The sequence below is a fragment of the Physella acuta genome, unplaced genomic scaffold (genome assembly GCF_028476545.2).
Source record: "Physella acuta isolate Inbredline_101_S28 unplaced genomic scaffold, ASM2847654v3 ptg000202l, whole genome shotgun sequence".
Lineage (NCBI taxonomy): Eukaryota > Metazoa > Mollusca > Gastropoda > Physidae > Physella > Physella acuta.
Genome location: NW_026731721.1, coordinates 111,988 through 134,765, shown reverse-complemented (window position 1 = coordinate 134,765; position 22,778 = coordinate 111,988). Strand labels below are relative to the sequence as shown.

Below are 22,778 nucleotides of genomic sequence, written 5' to 3'. Positions count from 1 at the left end.
TCACAAGGGAACAAACCAGCCCACTGTCGACCTCAGTCAAACCAAATTCAGTGTTAACACCAAGCACAAAATATTACTTCTATCCTGTACTGCCAACTTATATCCTGTACTGCCAACTTCTATCCTGTATTGCCAACTTCTATCCTGTACTGCCAACTTCTATCCTGTTGCCAACTTCTATCCTGTATTGCCAACTTCTATCCTGTATTGCCAACTTCTATCCTGTATTGCCAACTTCTATCCTGTATTGCCAACTTCTATCCTGTACTGCCAACTTCTATCCTGTACTGCCAACTTCTATCCTGTATTGCCAACTTCTATCCTGTATTGCCAACTTCTATCCTGTATTGCCAACTTCTATCCTGTACTGCCAACTTCTATCCTGTATTGCCAACTTCTATCCTGTACTGCCAACTTCTGTCTCGTGCGCATACTTTTTTATCCACAATTGACATTACCAATCTTTAAACATTCTCCGTGTCTCAAAATAGAACAATCGCAGTTTTCCCACATAGCAAGGAATGGGCTGTGCTCCGTGATAAATTCTCACAACAAATATAACATTCTCTGCTGTAGACCAGCACTGATGACATGTTCTGGCTTGAATACATTTTTCAACTTTCAGCCTCTTCCCTCTTGGTAGGTCTATGGCCTCTAGATGACATTTTTGTTGACATACGCCTTTGAACTACTAGCGTAACATAACGTCTTCCACAAAACCACAACCAGTATGTATGTTGTACAATATTTATTTTCAGGATTTCCTTTTAAAATATCGACAACAAATAATTATTATATTTCTATATAAGATTTTAAAAATGAATTTTAATTTTAACAGTAGAGTGCATTTAAGATTAAATTGTAATAAATATACGAAAGCAATAAAAGAAAAAAAATTGTAATAAATTAAGATTTTATATTATGTAATATATATATTATTTACAAAATTAGACCACCAAATAACCACGACTAACTAAGCCTATCATTGACTTTGTGTATTATGAAAGTGATTCTAATCTATGATTACAACCGACATGATTACACTGTTTCATGTATTTAGCACATAACTTATAACAATGAGCTTACAAAATTACATGTGCTATGAACCATTCGTTGATAATTTAAAATTTCACTTTACAAGTATTTCTTCTTCTTCTTCTTCGTTCTTAATTATTAGTGTTGAAGGGGATCGAGATTTATCTGCCAGTGGGTTTGAACTCGAGACTTTTCGAATTTATCAACCATGAACTTTTTGCCGACTCGACCACGCCTCCAACACAATTAAGCGTTACGTGTCAACTGGTTATGCGCCATTGAGGCCATTGACTCCGATTTCAGCCTGCTTTTCTTTATGGATTTGCTTCCATAGCCTTTGTCCAACCAAGAACAAACTACAAGGCAACAGTTGTTTAATTTTGGAGTTGTCTCTCCTAGAAGAGTGGCAGTCCCCAGCTAACGAGCCTCATCTGCCCGAGGGTTCGAACTCGAGACTTTTCGGTTTAGCAACCATGAGCTTTACCGACTTGACCACGCCGACCCCTTACAAGTATTTAACTTGATTGATTTGTTACAATTATTATTCAAAAAATTACTTTGCGAATTAAATACAGTTGTTTAAATATTGCAACTAATAATTCAATAACAAGGCAAAACGTGTGCCCCTCAAACCACATTCCTCTAGTTTTTCAGCTCATATTCTCTGTGTACAGTTGTCCCCTGTCTAGATGTACTCATATTCTCTGTGTACAGTTGTCCCCTGTCTAGATGTCCTCATATTCTCTGTGTACAGTTGTCCCCTGTCTAGATGTACTCATATTCTCTGTGTACAGTTGTCCCCTGTCTAGATGTACTCATATTCTCTGTGTACAGTTGTCCCCTGTCTAGATGTCCTCATATTCTCTGTGTACAGTTGTCCCCTGTCTAGATGTACTCATATTTTCTGTGTACATTTGTCCCCTGTCTAGATGTACTCATATTCTCTGTGTACAGTTGTCCCCTGTCTAGATGTACTCATATTCTCTGTGTACAGGTGTCCCCTGTCTAGATGTACTCATATTCTCTGTGTACAGTTGTCTCCTGTCTAGATGTACTCATATTCTCTGTGTACAGTTGTCCCCTGTCTAGATGTACTCATATTCTCTGTGTACAGGTGTCCCCTGTCCAGCCAGTTTTGCAGACACACAGACCAGATGTGTTGTCACAAAACTCGGTGTTGGTTTGGTCACAACTACAGCTCAGCTCACACGTTGGCCCGTACGTCCACTGTTTGCAAACTGAAATCGGAGTCCGTATGTTTCAAATTCGCTTGCAAAATGAAATCAAGCTGTTAACATATATGTAATTAAAAGACCAGTTGTTAATAGTATATGCCACTTTAATACATGCTTTAAACATTCCATTTATTTACTAATACTCTTTAAAGTTTTAATGTAAAACGTGAAGAATAGTAAACAACGTTTACCGTGCGAGCGAAAGTAAATATTAAAGATGTCTCCATTGACATTGCCTGGGCTAGTGTACGTGACGTAGACGTACGGTCCAGTTGACCTGACCAGACCAGAAACAACATTCCCGCAGTATTTCCCGATGAGACGGGAAGAATCTGTTTTCCCGTCGTAGATGTTGATAGAATCAGTGGCGCATCGTGGAGAGTAAGTCACATTAAAGTCTCGGAAACTGGCGTCAAGAAGATTTGAATATTATTTATCGGAATGATCCGTTTATCTATAGCCAAATATACACATGTATATAATATATATATATATATATATATATATATATATATATATATATATATATATATATATATATATATACATATGTATTTTATATATACATACGTATATAACATATATACTTATTTCAGGCTAATAATACCTAAGGGAAATAACCCTTCCTTTTCCTGCTCTAACCGTCCATTTACAAAACGCCTTTAGTTTATAGACGGCTGGGTAACTGGGGTTGGTGATGTAGCCTGACTCGTATGTAGAGCTCATGTTGCACGCTGTGGAAAGAATACATTAAGGTCGTACAGCTTGTAAATTTAAGAACGTTTTAAAAATCTCATTTCACATAAGTTGTGAGATAGGGAAAATTTCCAGTGGGACTCGGGAATACTTGACAAAACATATCTGATGTACAGAACACGAAAACTTATCAGTAGTCCGTAATGTGGGCAGCAGATGACAACAATAGTATGTTATTTATATCTTTAAATCACAGAGAAACTTCGAGGAGTCGTATAGGGTACCACGACATATCAGAATAATAAAGCAGACTGTTTGCCAACAATTCATTAAAGGTTCAAAACAGACAAACAATTGGTGTATTTAATTATTTATTCTAACCAAAAGTTATAAAACAATTAGGAAACAATATCTCACCCTGCCCAATATATATCTAGAGATTTTATGCATATATATATATATATATATATATATATATATATATATATATATATATATATATATATATATATATATATATATATATATATATATATATATATATATATATATATATATATATGTATATATATATATACATAGGAAACAATATCTCACCCTGCCCAATATATATCTAGAGATTTTATGCATATATATATATATATATATATATATATATATATATATATATATATATATATATATATATATATATATATGTATATATATATATATACATATATATATATATGCATACAATCTCTAGATGCTGTAGTGAACTGTTCGATAGGACGTAACCTCTTTTTTCAAAAGTCTACCTCGAAGGTAGAGAGTTTGTCCAATACGGTCCTACTCACATGTGCCGATTGAGAAAGAGCATTCATATCCACCCAATGTATTCAAACAGGCCTGAGGTCTTGGACATCGATTTTGGAGACACTCGTCCTCGTCTTGCGAGCAGTCACTGGACGTCCATCCTGTCTTACACTTGCAGACGCCTGTCGTAGAGTCACATGACTCTGTGGTGGCTGTCTTACAATTACAGGGCATGCTACAAGATGTGCCATACCTAAAGGCGGGACAGTCTACGGACGGGTTCAATGCCGTGAATTTTAACGTATTAGTATCAAGAATTTAAAATAATTTGTCTTAAGACAGATAATTAACTAATGTAACAGACGCAACATTTTTGTTATAGAATTCATCTCTATTTACAAATTTCTAAACTAATATTTAAGATGAATTGGTTGTCTCTAATTGTCATAAATTATTAACGACAGTTTAACTTTTTTTAATGACCATATTTAAGTTCATACTGATTAGTAAACTAATGAGTAAATAAGGTGTAGATTAATTAAATAATGGGTAACATTTATTACGTAGCAGCTAATTGTTTACCGATAGAAATAAATTTGCCGGAAAAGCCGACATTAGTCCCAGCACCATCCGTCCTCATCACAATGTACATCTTATTTCCTGATGACGTGAAACTGGGCACCGGACCCTGGCAAACACGACCTAGTTTGTTGGAGTAAGCATCGACCCCGTCATAGATGTCCAGGTAATCTTTGGAGCAGTCAGGTGAGCTCTCCATTCTCAGGTCTGTGATGCTGAAACATTGGGTTAGGTTGTAGATTTGTTTTAAACTTTATTTTAGAGGAGTTCCTTGTTCAACCTAGCGAACGAATCTCAGCTTATAATGGGAATAAATTTAGTATTTTGAAAAATAAGATTTAAAATTTTAGAATCTTTAACGAAAAGAAAATTTAAAACATTGTATGTTTTATTTTTTTTGGTACGTACATTATCGATAACATAGATCTACTTGTAACATTCATCTTATGCACAATCTAGTTTGTTTGTAATTTGAAATTCAATTATGTAAGTTCAACGCACAAATATAATGTAATAGAATATGTATAATAGCATTTTACTGAAAATAACAAAACATTATAAAATTATGCAAAAACAATAATTATCGCAGTACTTTTAAAAAAAAAAAAGTATTTTTGTTCATTTAATATTTAATACTTATTATTGATATTTTAAAAATTTAATTGAAATATGAATATTTTTTTACATGAGAACGATGAACTTGTTCGTCCCGGACACGATGTTCCACTGACACAGCTGGTTGTTGGTGTAGTTTTGTGAGTATTTGGGGCTGGACAAGACACCTGATGCTGCTGCGATGTTGGTGGTGCATGGTGGTATGGTTGGCGCTGTAGATGGTCAACATTTGGCAAGTCTTTAAACGTTTGTCTTACTTGCTAAAATCCTTTTTTCTAACCACCAAGGCAGATACACTTCTAACAAAGAGAATTTTCTAAGCGTATCACCTGTAACATAGCTCGGTTGATGTACTTAAAACAAATATTACAACCCTAACTAAAAGCATGAAAGAGATTTATTTAGGCATGTCCACCTGTATTTGGGTTGGTGGATGAGCAGTCACTGCCGTAGTATCCAGGTTTACACACACACACGCCGGTCATCCTGATGCAACTGATGGAGTTGGCCTGCACACAGATGCACGGTGTTGTGCACTCTGTCGTCACACCCCAGGTGAAGCTTGGACAATCTGAGGTCAAGTTCAAGGTCTTGAGGTGTCAGTATAATTTCATTCATAAATTTGGTAAATTTTTGTTCGATAGTGATTAACTTTTATTCATACTGTTTGTTTTCACCGGGCCTTTTAATTTCATGTACGCTTGTTTTTGTTTTCCTTAAACTTAACTATACATGTTTTCCTATTCGGGAAGCAATTGCTGTTACTTTATATATTTTACTTCCTATTATTTGTGTGTATTTCAAATTGTCAAATATTATATAGCACACGGTGTGAACAAGGAAGACCTCTGACCAGATTCCAACAGCATATCCCCAGTAATAACCATACTTGTTGGACGACCCCGTTGTCTTTAAGACAAAGCTCAGTCAGTAAAAACAGCACATCCCACAAGAGACAATCTCTTTACACAATCACCCCCCCCCTCCGGCTTTTGCACCTACACCAATCACAATTTGAAACTTTCAGGGGAAGGGGGGACACTGGTAAAAGTATATATTCTTTATACTAATTCTATTCCGCTTGGGGTTGGGGGTGGGGGGTGGTAGAGGTGCTTCGGGGGGAAGGGGGGATGGGACGAGGAGAGGGCAGGACAGCCCCCCGCCCCCGAAGAGCTATACTAAAATACTGATCCCATCTTTTAGTAATACAACGGTTATGCAAAGATGTGCGATCTTCAACATTTGATATTCAACTGAATTTTAATGTCTGTCGGTTAAAAATTATTCCTACAAGCAAAGTCAATGAAAACTAAGTTATTAAAGTTAATATTTAGTACTTCAAATACATGCTAATCTCAATATACACACGTACATACACACCCTTATATATATATATATATATATATATATATATATATATATATATATATATATACAGATAGAAAGAGAGAAGAGAGAATGCAACGGTTATAGCATTACAGAAATCTTACCGCTGGAGATAAAGCTGATAGAAGCGTAATAGCCCCTGTAGGTGTTCTGTGAGTCCGTTCTAAATGAGATGTACATGGTGTTGGACGTAGACCAGAGCTGACCTGGGATGTCTGACATGTCCCCCAGCCCACACAGCCTACCCAGGACTGGAGACGTCGTGTCTGCTCCGTCGTAGATTGTTAGGGCGTCACAGCTACAGCTAGTGCACTCTTCAATGTTGATGTCATAGATTCTGTGAACAGGGGCGTATCAGGTTAATGTCATAGATTCTGTGAACGTGGGGCATATCAGGTTAATTTTATAGATTCTGTGAACAGGGGCGTATCAGGTTAATGTCATAGATTCTGTGAACGTGGGGCATATCAGGTTAATTTTATAGATTCTGTGAACAGGGCATATCAGGTTAATGTCATAGATTCTGTGAACGTGGGGCATATAAGGTTAATTTTATAGATTCTGTGAACAGGGCATATCAGGTTAATGTCATAGATTCTGTAAACAGGGGGCATATCAGGTTAATTTTGTAGATTCTGTAAATAGGGGCATATCAGGTTAATGTCATAGATGCTGTGAACATTGGCATATCAGGATCGAGCCTTTGGTATCAGATTAGAAATGAAAACGTTAGACCCATTCTCAAACAAGTAAATAGAGATACGAAGGCAGTATTTTATTAATTTTCTTTAGAAATGTGTCTATAAGCTTTTATTAGACACTCCTTAACTCTATCACCCTCTATATCTCCCCCCTCTCCCCATATCTACTGCTTTGCTAAAACATTGTTTGGTGTTGTTTTTCATCAAGTTTATAGAAGAAAAAGTTAACGGTAATTTAATGAACCCCCCCCCCCCCCCCCCCCAAAAAAAAAAAAAATCAAAAGAAAACAAATACCGTAAGAAGACGAGTTTTCCATTGGGGGCAGAGATGTCGTACAAGCACATCCCGTTGGTCCGGTAGGGGGACGGGTAGCTTGGGTTAGTTATAGCACCGGTATCAGTGACCGCTACCTGGCACGCTGGGTACAGAGAGGATACATTTTGGGTTAGTTATAGTACGGGTATCTGTGATCGTTATCTGGCACGCTGGGTAAAGAGAGGATACATTTTATGGTTAGTTATAGTACGGGTATCTGTGATCGTTATCTGGCACGCTGGGTACAGAGAGGATACATTTTGTGTTAGTTATAATACGGGTATCTGGGATCGTTACCTGGCACGCTGGGTAAAGAGAGGATACATTTTGCGTTAGTTATAATACGGGTATCTGTGATCGTTATCTGGCACGCTGGGTACTGAGAGGATACATTTTGTGTTAGTTATAATACGGGTATCTGTGATCGTTATCTGGCACGCTGGACACAGAGAGGATACATTTTGGGTTAGTTATAGTACGGGTATCTGTGATCGTTATCTGGCACGCTGGGTAAAGAGAGGATGCATTTTATGGTTAGTTATAGTACGGGTATCTGTGATCGTTATCTGGCACGCTGGGTACAGAGAGGATACATTTTGTGTTAGTTATAATACGGGTATCTGTGATCGTTATCTGGCACGCTGGACACAGAGAGGATACATTTTGTGTTAGTTATAGTACGGGTATCTGTGATCGTTATCTGGCACGCTGGACACAGAGAGGATATATTTTGTGTTAGTTATAGTACGGGTATCTGTGATCGTTATCTGGCACGCTGCGTACAGAGAGGATACATTTTGGGTTAGTTTTAGTACGGGTATCTGTGATCGTTATCTGGCACGCTGCGTACAGAGAGGATACATTTTGGGTTAGTTATAGTACGGGTATCTGTGATCGTTATCTGGCACGCTGAATAAAGAGAGGATACATTTTGGGTTAGTTATAGTATGGGTATCTGTGATCGTTATCTGGCATGCTGGGTACAGAGAGGAAACATTTATTGATTTATTACAGGTTTTAAAAACTTTTTCCTCGTTATTTTGCCTGTTTGTCGTGCTTTTGTCTGTCATGCTTCGTCATGGATAAAGACCCGCGGGCGAAATTTCAAGCAATTCTAAGTGACCAATTTCTTTTAAACTTTGCATGTGGGTCAAGACCCGATTACAATGCAATCTGACCTCTAGTCGGAAGCCAATTTACTAGCCCCCCCCCCCCTCCCATCCACCCTCACCCGTGCTAGCAAAAACTGGCCGAAGTCTATTACAAGTTTAGCATAATTACAACAGTTACTATCTTGGAAGTTTGGAGTGTTATATTTAAGAACTCGGTAACTAATACGTATATTACCAATGCAATAAATTTGACTGTATGGGCTTTTAACCTTTAGGCAAAACTACAGGCTAATTTTACATACAAAACAGTTTACTTCAGCCTATCGCGGCGTATCGCACATATGTTAATATTTGTAGAATGAACGGCCGTGTTGCATAGTAGAATTGACTTTGCTATTTCGAAGATCTAGAATTTGGTTTACTGGTTCAGGTCTACATCAATTATTAGAAAAAGTAACATCTACCTCAAGCAAACAAAAACTAACATCTATCTCAAACCAGCAAAGCTAACATCTATCTCAAACCAACAAAAACCAACATCTATCTCAAACAAACAAAAACCAACATTTATCTCAAACCAACAAAAAAATAACATCTATCGCAAACCAACAAAAACTAACCATAAACAATTATTGAATTTGTTGTAAAAAAATCACTAGCTATTTACTAAAATACCGAAATTTAGAATATCATGAAATGATAATCGTATATTTAGTAGCATTAGCATAAAATTAAAACAGCATTACGGTATGTTTTATCACAATAGAGAACACCGCTTTCAATTCTCGTCGCCTGTGTATCAGGGCAGTAACACTCTTCTTTCCTGGGGCTTAATGACGTCACTCTACACTGGTACTGGCAGCTTGTAGATACGCAGACACCTACAGATAGATATACAAATAGAAGCTGACTTGCAGTGAAGAATGTTCTATGTACTCTTACAACAAATTAGATATACCAGATATAGATATAGTAGATTGTGCTAGATGTGACACAGGGCTTTGTGTTGTAGTAAAGGTATTTCTTGCAATACGTATTGACAAAGTACAAAAAAGAAATATCATTTTTAGACTGAGAAAAAGCAAGACAGCCTAACAAAGATGCAAAAAATGCTAAACAATATTACTTTCTGGTCACCTAACAAAAACATTTTTTTTTCAGGTAACACGAACCATCGATCCAACCTGAACATAAAGCTTTTACTAACACTTCTGTTAATGAATTCTAAAACACCATTTCAAGAGCTCTTTTAGAAAGAAAACACTTCTCGTCCTCATTGTCACTCAGCTCCTAGTGTTTCTCCTACGAACCCTAACCACGAAGGCCTTACCACACTTCGACAAGATCCAAAAGATTCGGGTCTGACACTCCAAGACTCCATCAATAATTATTCATTTGATTCGATTTTGTATTTTTTTTTCTCGAAGCTTCGATTACAACTCAATAAGCTTTGCAACACACAATCTTTATATCTCATTTATTGAAACGTTGCAACATCTTTCTAAATTATGGATGGGTACACGGATAATGTTTACAAAGCTAATGCGCTCTTTGAAAACAATGATCGAACAATGAAAATGTGTTTACAGCGTTGCGTGGAAATTTTCTCTCCTGCGACAAACATAAGCTTAAAAAAAAAATTGTGACGATTCCGTCTAAGATCAAAGTATAAATCAAATTTCAAATGCGTTGGTCTTCATTTTCGTTGAATAATAATTTAAAGCACAATGCTACTAAAACCTAAACAAACTAATTTTGATTTTTCGATTATCGAAATTGACCAATGCATATTCCAAATACGGTCCATTATAGAAGCCTAACACTGTCTTCACTAGCTTTGAAGAAACTGGGGTTTTAAATTACAAGTTTTGCTGCTTGATACTAAATCCACGTGTAAATAACCAGAAGTGAAACATTTCAAACAGAAATAGATGAAAAAGTACAAAAATCATGTTTAGGAATGAAAATGGAAGAAATACTATACTATATTATTTTTAGTTTCTGCAACAACTTCAGAATTTTATTATTGGATATCAAATTCTTATAAAGCAGCATTTTCTGAAAGCTCGTTCTTTTAAAAGCATGTATGTGCCTTATTTCATATTATTATGTCTATTTTTGTAATTGGTTTGAAGTTGCATCGAAAATTTAACCACCACTTTCGAACTGTTTTGCTTTAAACTTGACATTAGTTCGGGAATGTTAATTGATCATCGTCATCGAATTCCGTACATGCCATACACACATGGAGCAGGTAAAGTAAAAGTCATCTGTTTCAATGGTCTCGGCATAAGATGGGATTGTATGGTCAGCACTATATCCAACCGCTTTAGTTTCCTTAACGGGAGTCAGGTACCCATCATAGGTGAGTGATCAGGGACACGGACTCAAAACTTTTGGATCAGTAGTCGTAAGCAAGTAAAGTGCAGATACAATTGAGGGAATATTACCTTCAGAGCAATATTTTCCTGCATAGCCTGCCTTACACCTGCATGTTCCCTTAAACGTGTCACATACCTGAGTGTTGCCCATCACACAGGTGCAACTTTTATCACAAAACGTTGTCCCGAAATATGTACCTGGACAAACTAGAGCAATGGGAAAAAGAGGAAAATGGTTGGCCGAAGGTAATATCTGGGCATAAACATAAGTTAGCGAATTAATTAATGTTTTACTAATACTTCTATCTAGAGAACGCCAAGACTTTAAACCAGGGGTCGGCAACCTGCGGCTCGCGAGCCGCATGCGGCTCTTTTGATATCAAGATGCGGCTCTCCAGCTCCTTGAACAAATACTAATAATCTCAATAAAAAAAATAAAATATTTGAAATAAAAAAATGTTAGTGGCTCTTTAAAACCAGTGAAATATTGAAAATTGTAACTTTTGGCTCTTCCGCTTCAAAAGGTTGCCGACCCCTGCTTTAAACCAATAATCCAAAGCGATTTATAACCTACCCCGAGATTTAAGATTACTAGATTTAGAAATAAACGACTTAATCATACAGTTAACAACACATTTCGTCTTCAAAATTCTAATTTTGGAAGGGATTTCTTCCAATACAATTAAGTATAACGTGGTTTGCGCAATATGGCCCACTGACTCCGAATAAAAAGTGTTTTTCTTTTCGGATTTGCTTTCATAGACTTTGTCTACCCAAGAACAAACGTCAAGGTACCAGTTGCTTGATTTTGGAGTTTACTATCTTAGTGCCATTGCTGTTCCCAGTTTGGAGCCTTATTTAACCGGGCGTTCGAGCTCGTGAGTCCGGGACATTTCGTTTTATGAGCTTTACTGAACCGACCACGCCGACCCCTAACTTATTTTAACAAATTACAAGAATGATGACTTACCATGTGTCCAGAATTTGGCGATAAAGCCAGGTCTGACCAGGTCAGAATCTGACCTAAACATGACGTACATCTTGTTGCTGGTTGACCTAATCAACAGTGACGCCAGATCGGACTCGTCCAGTTTGCCGCAGACGGTTGCAAGAAGCGGAGCAGACGTGCCGCTGCCGTCATAGACCTTGACGTAGTCGGTGCCGCAGCCACCACTGGTGTATTTGGTGTCAAACTGGCGAAACCTTCAAGGGTAGAGATAAGTTTGTGTACTCAACAGATACCTTTAAGGAAGCAGGACAATACCGCCATTACAGTTGCCCCCTTGGATATTAACGCTGCTCCAAAAACTGCAGAAGGTATTACTCCCCCACCACTCTTTGCAATAAAGACATTTCAATAGCTTAAAACAACACTGATTAATAAGAATTTCAACAATCTAAGGGTTATTGAATAACACATTATGATAGGAAATGTTCAACGAAATTTGAGTAATCTACAAATTTGCATTAATGTTGTTCTATCCCTCCTGACAACATGAAAGTAAAAACCAATGTTAACGCACAATATCCAGTTTAAGGAAAGTATATTTCACATTGTCTTAATTGACCTGATAAAAAAGAATAGCAACAAAAAAATAATAGGCAAAAAAAAACGGTTATTTACAAATTGGATATTATTGCCGGATGTAGCAATATATTCTATTCTATTTATCTATACTATAACCCTATGCCAATATCCTCCTTATGTAACAAAACACACCTGATGTCAATGACGTTTGATGAAGCTGCTGTGATTGTCCAGGCACACGTGACGTTCATAGGGTAGCCACTGGGATAGCCTGGTGACACAATGACACCGCTGGTAGAGTTGAGCTGACCACCACAATCTGCAGACAAGGCTACTACTGCCACCGGGTTGCTTGTCGAAGCTTAAAATTTAAAATATTTTGGTAAAATTTTTATAACTTCTTTATTTTTACTGAAATTTCTCAAAATGTCACACAAAAAAGTTAGATTTTCAAGTTCGTTTTCTGTTTCCTTGAAGACATTCGACACAAAAAATGTCAGTTCCCGTATACCGCAAATTCTTCACGCAATGAGCTTAGTTAATAAACATTTGTAAATATTTGTAATGCGTATATTTGGATTCTCAGTTCGATTGGGTGGTTAAAACAAGATTTTTTTTCTATTAATTTTTCTTTTTGAGAATAATTACGCCGAAAACAATGTTGGCTATATTTTTTTTTTATGTAGTCGACATTTATTTTAAGAATACATTTTTAAATTTATGAGTACTAAAGATTGGATGTATTTGATGTTTTTTAATATTTTCGGTACGTTAACAAATTAAAAATAAAGCCAAAAAAAAAATGTGATTGTTTGCATTTTAACATAGAAAATGAAAAAAAAGGCAGAACTAGATCCCATGGTTTAAAAAATATATTTTAAATTTTATAGGCAAAGTTTAGAAAACTAATTACAATGAAGCGGTTTTCAGGATATCGATCACTGAATTCCTGTACAGTCAATCGATGTTTGTCTAGCGAAAGTGAAAATTGGCGGGTTATAACTTATATATATATATATATATATATATATATATATATATATATATATATATATATATATATATATATATATATATATATATAAATGTAGGCTCAAACTAATTAAAAGCTATGATTCTAGAATTATCACATTTTAAAAGTATTTTCAGATATTTTCATTTTTTATTGTTTTACGGCCACTATGATGGTAAAAATCTAAAACAAAAAAAATATTACAATCTTTTATTTAACTTGCTTCCTCTGTCTGTCGTGCTTTTGTGGTCATCGATCGAAACGGGCGAGTGAAATTTCGGGCACTTCTAGCCAACTAATTTCTCTGAAATTCGCACGTGGGCCCAGAATCAAAGACAATGCAATATGACATTTTATTTAACTTAATTGGATGCCTAATTTTTTAAAGAATTATTAACATTTTCCGAAATTATGAGGCTGCCTACTGCTTTCCGTACTAGTATACGTACATGATCATGTTAATTTGGTGCACAATATTTTGTAGTCATGCAACTCTATGGTAAATTTTAAAAAGTTAAAGTACTGAAAATAAATTGCATAAAAAACATTTTAATAACTAGCTTAAATGTAATAAAAATTGAGAAAATAAATGATTTTCTTTAAATATATAATAATACACTACTATTTAAATTGCTATTAAGAAAAGCGTGGGTCCTTCCTAAATGTTATTAAAGGTATCCAATAGATAATATAGTAACCCGCGCTTTTCTTTCTAGTAATTTAAAAAGTACTGTATTATTATATACTGAGATAAATGGCCCGTTGAGGGAGAAATACAATGAGCGCTAGGTTGATAGTGTTGTCTTTTTCTCTAAACCGAAACCAAAATCTCCACTTCAACTTCAAATTAAACGTGAAGTGAAAAATGTCATTGAAAACAAACGGATTTTTATCCAGAATCGGCATTTTAACAGAATTTAACCTTCATATACACGTATCTACTGCACATTCATACAAAATATTTAAGCTCAATATTGACAAAAGTCGCATGTACAGTTTCTTTCAGGCAACTCTTCAGGTTGGGGGGGGGGGGGAGCTGAGCGCCCCCCCCCCCCCACCCCCCGAAGAACATCTACCGCCTCTATAAGAAAATATAATTTATATATATATATATATATATATATATATATATATATATATATATATATATATATATATATATATATATATAATATAATATACTTTTACCAGTGTCCGCCCCCCCCCCACCCCGGAAATTTTATTCCACCCCCCCCCCCCTCTCGAGGGAGAAAAAATGTGGAAGAAACACTGGTCGCATTGGTTGATCATACAGACTAAAGGTAGACCATAATTCTACTTGTGGAACTGAACCTCCATCATGAAGATAGTGTTTCTTTTAAACTTTTTTTCTTCGGTGGGGGGGGGGGGGCACTTGAATTTTTTTTGGGGTGGGGCGGATTAATTACACTAGTAAAAGTATATTTTTTCTTATTAAATTGTATTTTGTTCGGGGGTTGATAGATGTTATTCAGGGTTGGGGGTGGGGGGGGGGGGGATGGGGAGCTCTGCCCCCCTACCCAAAGAGATGCCTGAAAGAAACTCTCCACGCAGACCACTTTTAAGATTAGACCAATAAATTAGGCGGTAATGTGAGTGTCTTTATTAGCGCGTATCGATGACGTCATTATTTTTGTGGTAATTCGTTTTGTTTTAAAAATTTCGTATATGTTCCATGCGACGTCACGGGCATGGGAAGTTTCGTTTTTCGTTTGACTGAAAGATTTTAATCTCCTTTTGTTTTCTATAGAGCGTTCCGAACACAATGACAGAGTGACAGACAGAGTGACAGAATAGAGTAACTATTATTATAGACTAATTTAAAGAAAATCATTTATTTATTTTTACTTTTTAGTACATTATTACATTATTAAAACGTTTTCTATGACAAAAAATTGTATCTATGTCAACTAGTTGATATCCAATACCTATTTTTAAATAGCTATTTCTTCACTTGGATAGGTTACTCAAATTTGCGCAAAAATATTAATAAGTAGAAGAGTGCAACAAACATTAAAAATAAGCCACTTAAATCTTAAACTGCTAAACTATTGATAATTATGTTTATTCAAATCAAAATACATGATTGTAAATTAATTTTATGAACAAGTATTTAGTACGCTATTTAAGACTTAGTATTTACTTTATTTTATTAAATTCTCCTTGAAACATGTTAGTAATTATTTTAATTTTCTGTAAAGTATACTTACAAAATTGACAAGATCCACCATTTAAAACAAGATAAATACAAAAAACTTCCAAGATTATCCTGATCATTTTGATCATCTCCAAAATTGTTGGATACAACTATATGTATGCGAGAGCTACGGGTTCTCATAAGTGACATTAGAGCATAGCTTTACATTCCAGCCTGTCTGCAGAGAAGTTGAACTAGAACTGTGTCTCAACATTCGTAGGTGGTTCGAAGGGAAAATATGCCAATAAAATATATTATGGAAAACTTGTTCTCTATTACGCAGTACGACACCACCAACGGGTGTAAATAATTGAGTATTCCCAACTCCTCACATCAGCGGTTCTAAAGAAATCTGCTGGGAGATCTAGCCTAGATCAAAGATAAGTGATATATATTGCAGAACAGTATGAACATCGCCACACTTGATCAGAAACTTTCAAACAATTTTTAGTCTCCGCGGTTATATTAGCCCCTCTCTTCTTATATCTCTTTTTTTTCTCATTCTGTCTTTCTTTCTCTCTGCCTTCCACGCCCATCTCACCACTTTTCATCTCTTTCTATTACTTTTTATTTTCTCATATACGATGTATAGAGGAAGTATTGTAATCATGCAATCAATGGAAATCGAGATTTTTCACAAATCTCGACGTTTTACACCTCCGTGAGTCGGAAAAAACATAGTTTCGCAATTGTGTCCATATGTCTGTGTGTGTGTATATGTGTATGTATGTGTATATGTGTCTGTGTCTGTGAACACGATAACTTGACTACCATTACAGCTAGGTTGATGAAATGTCATATACAAGTGTTATATCAAATTTGTAGGTTTTTTTCAACTTTTCAGCGATTTCCGGTAAAAGAAAGTGGGACTTACTCTACTTTTAATTTTCCAAAAGCCTATAGCTTAAGTACTATTTCAGATAGAAAAATAAAATTTCACATGTAAGTAAAAGATCTAATTTTCTGCCTTCTATCAAATTTTGAGTAATTTCCGTTGACGATAAGTAGTAATTTACGCTATTTCAGATTTCTAAAAAAAAAGTATATGAATTTATAAAGTACTAATAATATTATTGGCGTGCACTTGGTGCGTAATTCTTTTTTCTACGAGATTCTATTCTATTTTAAAAAGTTAAAATAATTAAAAATGGATTAAAAATCATGTCTATATCCCATGTAGCCATCCCCAGTAGTGTTATATAAGAATATTCGAGAAACTTTAGGTGTTTCTTTTTACCCTTGAGAATCACTGAACGGTGAAATAGCAAATTGCAGTAATGCAAAAGTATTTTATAGGCAGAAAAATCGAATCCATGAATTCATTGATCTACCAACCTTTAACCCCAGTTCAAGCTTTGATCGTTTCTTAGATCAGTTTTTTTTTAATCTTGTATATTCCTTGATCGTAAAGTAACAACACAAAAAAAAATAGTTCTAGGTTTAGATAAGACCTAGAAAAAATAAGGACAACTAAAACTAAATGTGGCAATACTATTTTTTAGCTTTTATTATATCACTACATTTAATTTTTCGTCTAACGAAAAAAAAAGTCGATTAATTGGAAACATTTTAAATCGTGTTATTATAATTTTATTCTACGTGCTATAAAATATAAGTAAATACAGAATGAAAATCGAAAACAGCGCTTTATGTTGTACTGAGTCGTTTAATATCGTATGCTATTAATAATATTAATTCAAATATTACTCTAAACACGTGGATTATTTTTTTACCTTGATATCTTTATCTTTAGGTCTACAATATTGATAATTTTTGACAAGCAATAATATTATAAAGTAGAACGTATGTATTGATGCAATGTAGGCCTAAAGTATTTACAATTTTTAATAAGCAATATACTTTATGTTATTTTTATATTTTCTGATCAACGAAACCAGAGGGATAAAGAAAAATTACACATAGAAATATGTTTTAATAATTATTAGCTTCAGAAGAGCAAAATGTAAGTTGTTGATCTAGAAAATGGTTTAAAATGTAAAGAATATGAATCGATTTCCAAGTATCATACTAAAACAAGTATACTGTATTTTCAAGTCTGCAACTGCATCGTATAATCGAAGAAATGGTCGACACTTTTTCACCTGAACCGCCTGAACTGAGTTGTAAAGTAACCTACATAGCCTATATTTAAACATTAAATAATTAATCTTCATAAGCTAAGCAATATTTGGGTTGTGTAAGAAATGATGAGCTTTAGCGCAATATTCATGGCAATGTTTACTAAGATAAATGGATCAAATAAATACTTTACCAATTTTGAATATATTTTGTAGCTTTAAACATTATTACATTAGTAGGCCCTATATGTAAAATTGCATGGTTAATAACAGTAGAAGAGAAAAACATCATAATTTCATTTAAAAAAATAATTGAAATGTGTGAAATGCGGTCTTACTTTTTGTAAACAAAGCATTGAAAAAGTAAGATAATTGTACTAATACTGAAATCGATATTCGGACAAATCTCAACGTTTTACTAAAACGTTTGTTTTAAAAAAAAACAGTTGTGTAATTTTTCGCTATATCTGAGTATATATATATATATATATATATATATATATATATATATATATATATATATATATATATATATATATATATATATATATATAATTGATTTTGCTATAGTAGCAAATCCCAAAGAAATGCAGGCTGAAATGGCATCAATGGCGCATAACCAGTTGACACGTATACTTAATTGTGTTGGAGGGGTTCCCTTTCAACACTAAAATTAAGAACGAAGGAGAAGAAAGAAGAAGCTATCTACATAAACAATGACTTATTTATAATTTTACATTTAAAAAGCTAAAAATCTTCCATTTTAAAAAATAGGTTGGCTAGTTGCGGATCTAAGAACTCAAAATCTGACTATTTATAGATTTTTACACCATAATTTATCTTTGCCTGAAACTTCAACATAATTTAAATAAATATTAGTACTATGATAATTACTGCCCTTAACGTTTTTTTTCTGTGTACAGTTGTCCCCTGTCCTGCTAGATGTACTCATATTCTCTGTGTACAATTGTCCCCTGTCTAGATGTACTCATATTCTCTGTGTACAGTTGTCCCCTGTCTAGATGTACTCATATTCTCTGTGTACAGTTGTCGCCTGTCTATATGTCCTCATATTCTCTGTGTACAGTTGTCCCCTGTCTAGATGTACTCATATTCTCTGTGTACAGTTGTCCCCTGTCTAGATGTACTCATATTCTCTGTGTACAGTTGTCGCCTGTCTATATGTCCTCATATTCTCTGTGTACAGTTGTCCCCTGTCCAGCCAGCTGATGTACTCATATTCTCTGTGTACATTTGTCCCCTGTCTGGATGTCCTCATATTCTCTGTGTACAGTTGTCCCCTGTCTAGGTGTTCTCATATTCTCTGTGTACAGTTGTCCCCTGTCCAGCCAGCTGATGTTCTCATATTCTCTGTGTACAGTTGTCCCCTGTCTAGGTGTTCTCATATTCTTTGTGTACAGTTGTCCCCTGTCTAGGTGTTCTCATATTCTCTGTGTACAGTTGTCCCCTGTCTAGGTGTTCTCATATTCTCTGTGTACAGTTGTCCCCTGTCTAGATGTCCTCATATTCTCTGTGTACAGTTGTCTCCTGTCAAGATGTACTCATATTCTCTGTGTACAGTTGTCCCCTGTCTAGATGTACTCATATTCTCTGTGTACAGTTGTCCCCAGTCTAGATGTCCTTATTCTCTCTGTGTACAGTTGTCCCCTGACTAGATGTACTCATATTCTCTGTGTACAGTTGTCCCCTGTCTAGATGTACTCATATTCTCTGTGTACAGTTGTCCACTGTCCAGTAAGATCTACTCATATTCTCTGTGTATAGTTGTACTCTGTCCAGTAAGATCTACTCATATTCTCTGTGTACAGTTGTCCCCAGTCTAGATGTCCTTATTCTCTCTGTGTACAGTTGTCGCCTGTCTAGATGTACTCATATTCTCTGTGTACAGTTGTCCCCTGTCCAGCCAGTTTTGCAGACACACAGACCAGATGTGTTGTCACAAAACTCCGTGTTGGTTTGGTCACAACTACAGCTTAGCTCACACGTCGGCCGGTACGTCCACTGTTTGCAAACTGAAATCAGGTTCAGACAGTTAGTTTTAAGTTTATCTTAATTTTTACTTTTACCATAATCTTTTAGATAATTATGTTTGATTTATTTAAATGTAATAAACAATCGTGCTAAACAAATGATTATTAAATATTTTAGTAGATTTACATTCGAGCAAATCGTGTTTTGCGTAGCAAATCCTAAATTAATTTTCTAAAATATTTTTTTTTCAGAAACTACTAACGTTATTGAAGATCAATTAATTTTAAATTAATCGTCACTTCAGGCTTATTTCATCTGTGAAACCTTGTGATTTAAGTATTTTCAGGTGAATTTTAAACTGTCCACGCAATACAGGGACATTTTTTACTAACTTTTTCTTGAGTAATTGAGTTAGCGTATTTTTACAAATATTGAAGCGTATTATTCAATAATAATATCTGAAGTTAAAAAACTACTAGAATAGAATACAAAGTTTGTTCAGAAATCTGCATTACTTCCTCTGTAAACGCTATTCATTTTACAGCAATAGAAAATTAAACACGTAGAAATATCAACATAATGTTATCAAATGTAAACACGGCACACGATAAAAAAAAACCATTTACCGTGCGAGCGAAAGTAAATATTAAAGATGTCTCCATTGACATTGCCTGGGCTAGTGTACGTGACGTATACGTACGGTCCAGTTGACCTGACCAGACCAGAAACAACATTCCCGCAGTATTTCCCGATGAGACGGGAAGAATCTGTTTTCCCGTCGTAGATGTTGATAGAATCATTGGCGCATCGTGGAGAGTACATCACATCGAATTCTCTGAAACTGGCGACAGTGAAATGCTATTAGTTGTTTAATAGGGGATTATAAAATTAGTTGAAACCTAATATTGGGAGAAGGCAAGAGACAATCTGTAGATTATTTATTTTATTCTATAGATACCTAAGGGAAATAACCCTTCCTTTTCCTGCTCTAACTGTCCATCGACAATTAGCCTGGAGTTTATAGACGGCTGGGTAGCTCGGGTTGGTGATGTAGCCTGACTCAAATGTAGCGCTCATGTTGCAGGCTGTGTTAAAACAGTTTTAATTGTTTACATCTAATAGTTTAGTGAGCTACACAAAAGTTGCATTTTGTAACATGTATAGATATGAAGTTTTGGGGCACTTCTCAGCACGGCTGTGAGATGAAATTTTGAAGTGGCACAGATCTTGAAAGCAGAAATAAAATGAAAATATTAGTCACTTTTTACGATTGGTAGTGAACAATCAGATGACCACCGTTTTATGCCTTCTTTAATATTACACCCATGAAATTTCAAACAGCAGTAGACCACATCGTTTAGTTTCTGTTTGTAAATACTTGACACAAATATCTCATCCTACCGAATATAGAGATAAAACTTTTTCATTTTTTTTTCACTTTGTAGAATACTTACAATTTATATACGCCACGTGATCTATCTTGAAAGTCTTTTTAAAAGTAAGTAGTATACCTAAAATAAATTTAAATGTAAGCCATATAGGCCCCTACATATTACAGCCCGACTCACCTGTGCCGATTGAGAAAGAGCATTCATATCCACCCAATGTATTCAAACAGGCCTGAGGTCTTGGACATCGATTTTGGAGACACTCGTCCTCGTCTTGTGAGCAGTCACTGGACGTCCATCCTGTCTGACACTTGCAGACGCCTGTCGTAGAGTCACATGACTCTGTGGTGGCTGTCTTACACTTACAGGGCATGCTACAAGATGTGCCATACCTAAAGGCAGGACAGTCTGGGAAAGATTCAGTTTGTTACCAGCTTTTATTTAACTTGACTTTAAGCTGCGGCCTTAACGGGGCTTCAGAATAATGCCACTGGTCCGACCAAACTCATGTCCCCCTAGTGGGTGCGGAATGGCCGGTAGCAGATAACAGCAGCTAGAGGGTTTTGATCTGGCGGAATGCCCCCCACGATCAAGCTGGGTACCAGGCGGTGGGACGACGTCCCGCGTCTGGTGGGTGGGGAAGGAAAGCCCGGTGAGAGCCCACGGAAGTAGCGACCGAGGTGTGGGGAACTCTTGTGGTCGGAGTTTGCTACACTGAGGCCTGCCTGGCTGATGGAAGTCAACCTTCTGAGCCGGTTTCCGTATAAGAAGAAGAAGAAGAAGAAGAAGTATCTCTTCTTTAATGCATTATTACATAAAAGCTTGTTATTAAAACGTTTTTACACAATTATTTTTTACATGTACTTTAGAGTCAAATTTGCATGTTAAAATAAATATGTAATATTCTGATAGTATTGATGCACTTTATGTTAATGTTTCTATGTAGTTTTAACGTAATGAATAATGAAAAAATTTAAATTATTGTCATTTAATATATTTAGCAATACTTCCGTTTAGAATACATGTAACTAATTCTTTTTGTCTGGCTTATTCATGTTTTAACTAAAAATTGAGCACACATGTTGTTAAAATTACTTAAGATTTTCCTAAATTATTCTATTAGTAGCTGTTCTATTAAGTTATCAATAACTTTATTATCCAAATGTATATGACACATTTTATCCAAAGAGTAAAATAATTTCTAACATAAATTAAGATTTTTAATTATTATATACCAATAAGTTTTATTACCAGTAGAAATAAATTTGCTAGTAAAACCGACATTAGTCCCAGCACCATCCGTCCTCATCACAATGTACATCTTATTTCCTGATGACGTGAAACTGGGCACCGTACCCTGGCAAACACGACCTAGTTTGTTGGAGTAAGCATCGACACCGTCATAGATGTCCAGGTAATCTTTGGAGCAGTCAGGTGAGCTCTCCATTCTCAGGTCTGTGATACTAAAACATTTGACAAGTTTATATATTTTAATCAAATAAACGTATCAAGTTTTAAGTTAAATTGTTGTATTTTTATGAACATACGCAATGAACATGTTTTGATTAAATATGTATTCAATTTTTTCTGTGCACCTAAACATCCTGTAGAAGTGGACAAGATTTATCTCGAAACTTGCAACCGTTAGCCAAAGCAAGTAAAAAAGACAAAAGCAGTAAAAGCGGGAGCAGTGTGGTTCCGAGGTAAATAAAAG

The 22,778-nt window shown here is 35.4% G+C and overlaps 1 protein-coding gene across 1 annotated transcript; it reads right to left on the bottom strand.

Annotated features, from left to right (window-relative positions):
* Positions 1 to 3,794: 3,794 nt before the first annotated feature.
* On the bottom strand, positions 3,795 to 19,090 carry LOC131937187 (protein tolkin-like). Its single transcript, XM_059294400.1, has 9 exons — positions 18,937 to 19,090; positions 12,572 to 12,740; positions 11,822 to 12,054; positions 7,338 to 7,461; positions 6,446 to 6,678; positions 5,371 to 5,526; positions 5,026 to 5,167; positions 4,375 to 4,555; positions 3,795 to 3,977 (listed from the first exon to the last, which is right to left on the bottom strand). Exons 1-9 carry the CDS (start codon positions 19,088 to 19,090, stop codon positions 3,795 to 3,797), a joined length of 1,575 nt encoding a protein of 524 aa, XP_059150383.1.
* Positions 19,091 to 22,778: the final 3,688 nt, after the last annotated feature.

Coding starts and splice junctions, on each gene's coding strand:
- LOC131937187 (XM_059294400.1), bottom strand. CDS start 19,090: ATGAGAACACCTAGACAGGGGACAACTGTACACAGAGAATATGAGAAC. Junction 12,055..12,571: donor TCAAACGTCATTGACATCAG/GTGTGTTTTGTT, acceptor CTACCCTTGAAG/GTTTCGCCAGTTTGACACCA. Junction 5,527..6,445: donor TATCAGCTTTATCTCCAGCG/GTAAGATTTCTG, acceptor ACTTGACCTCAG/ATTGTCCAAGCTTCACCTGG.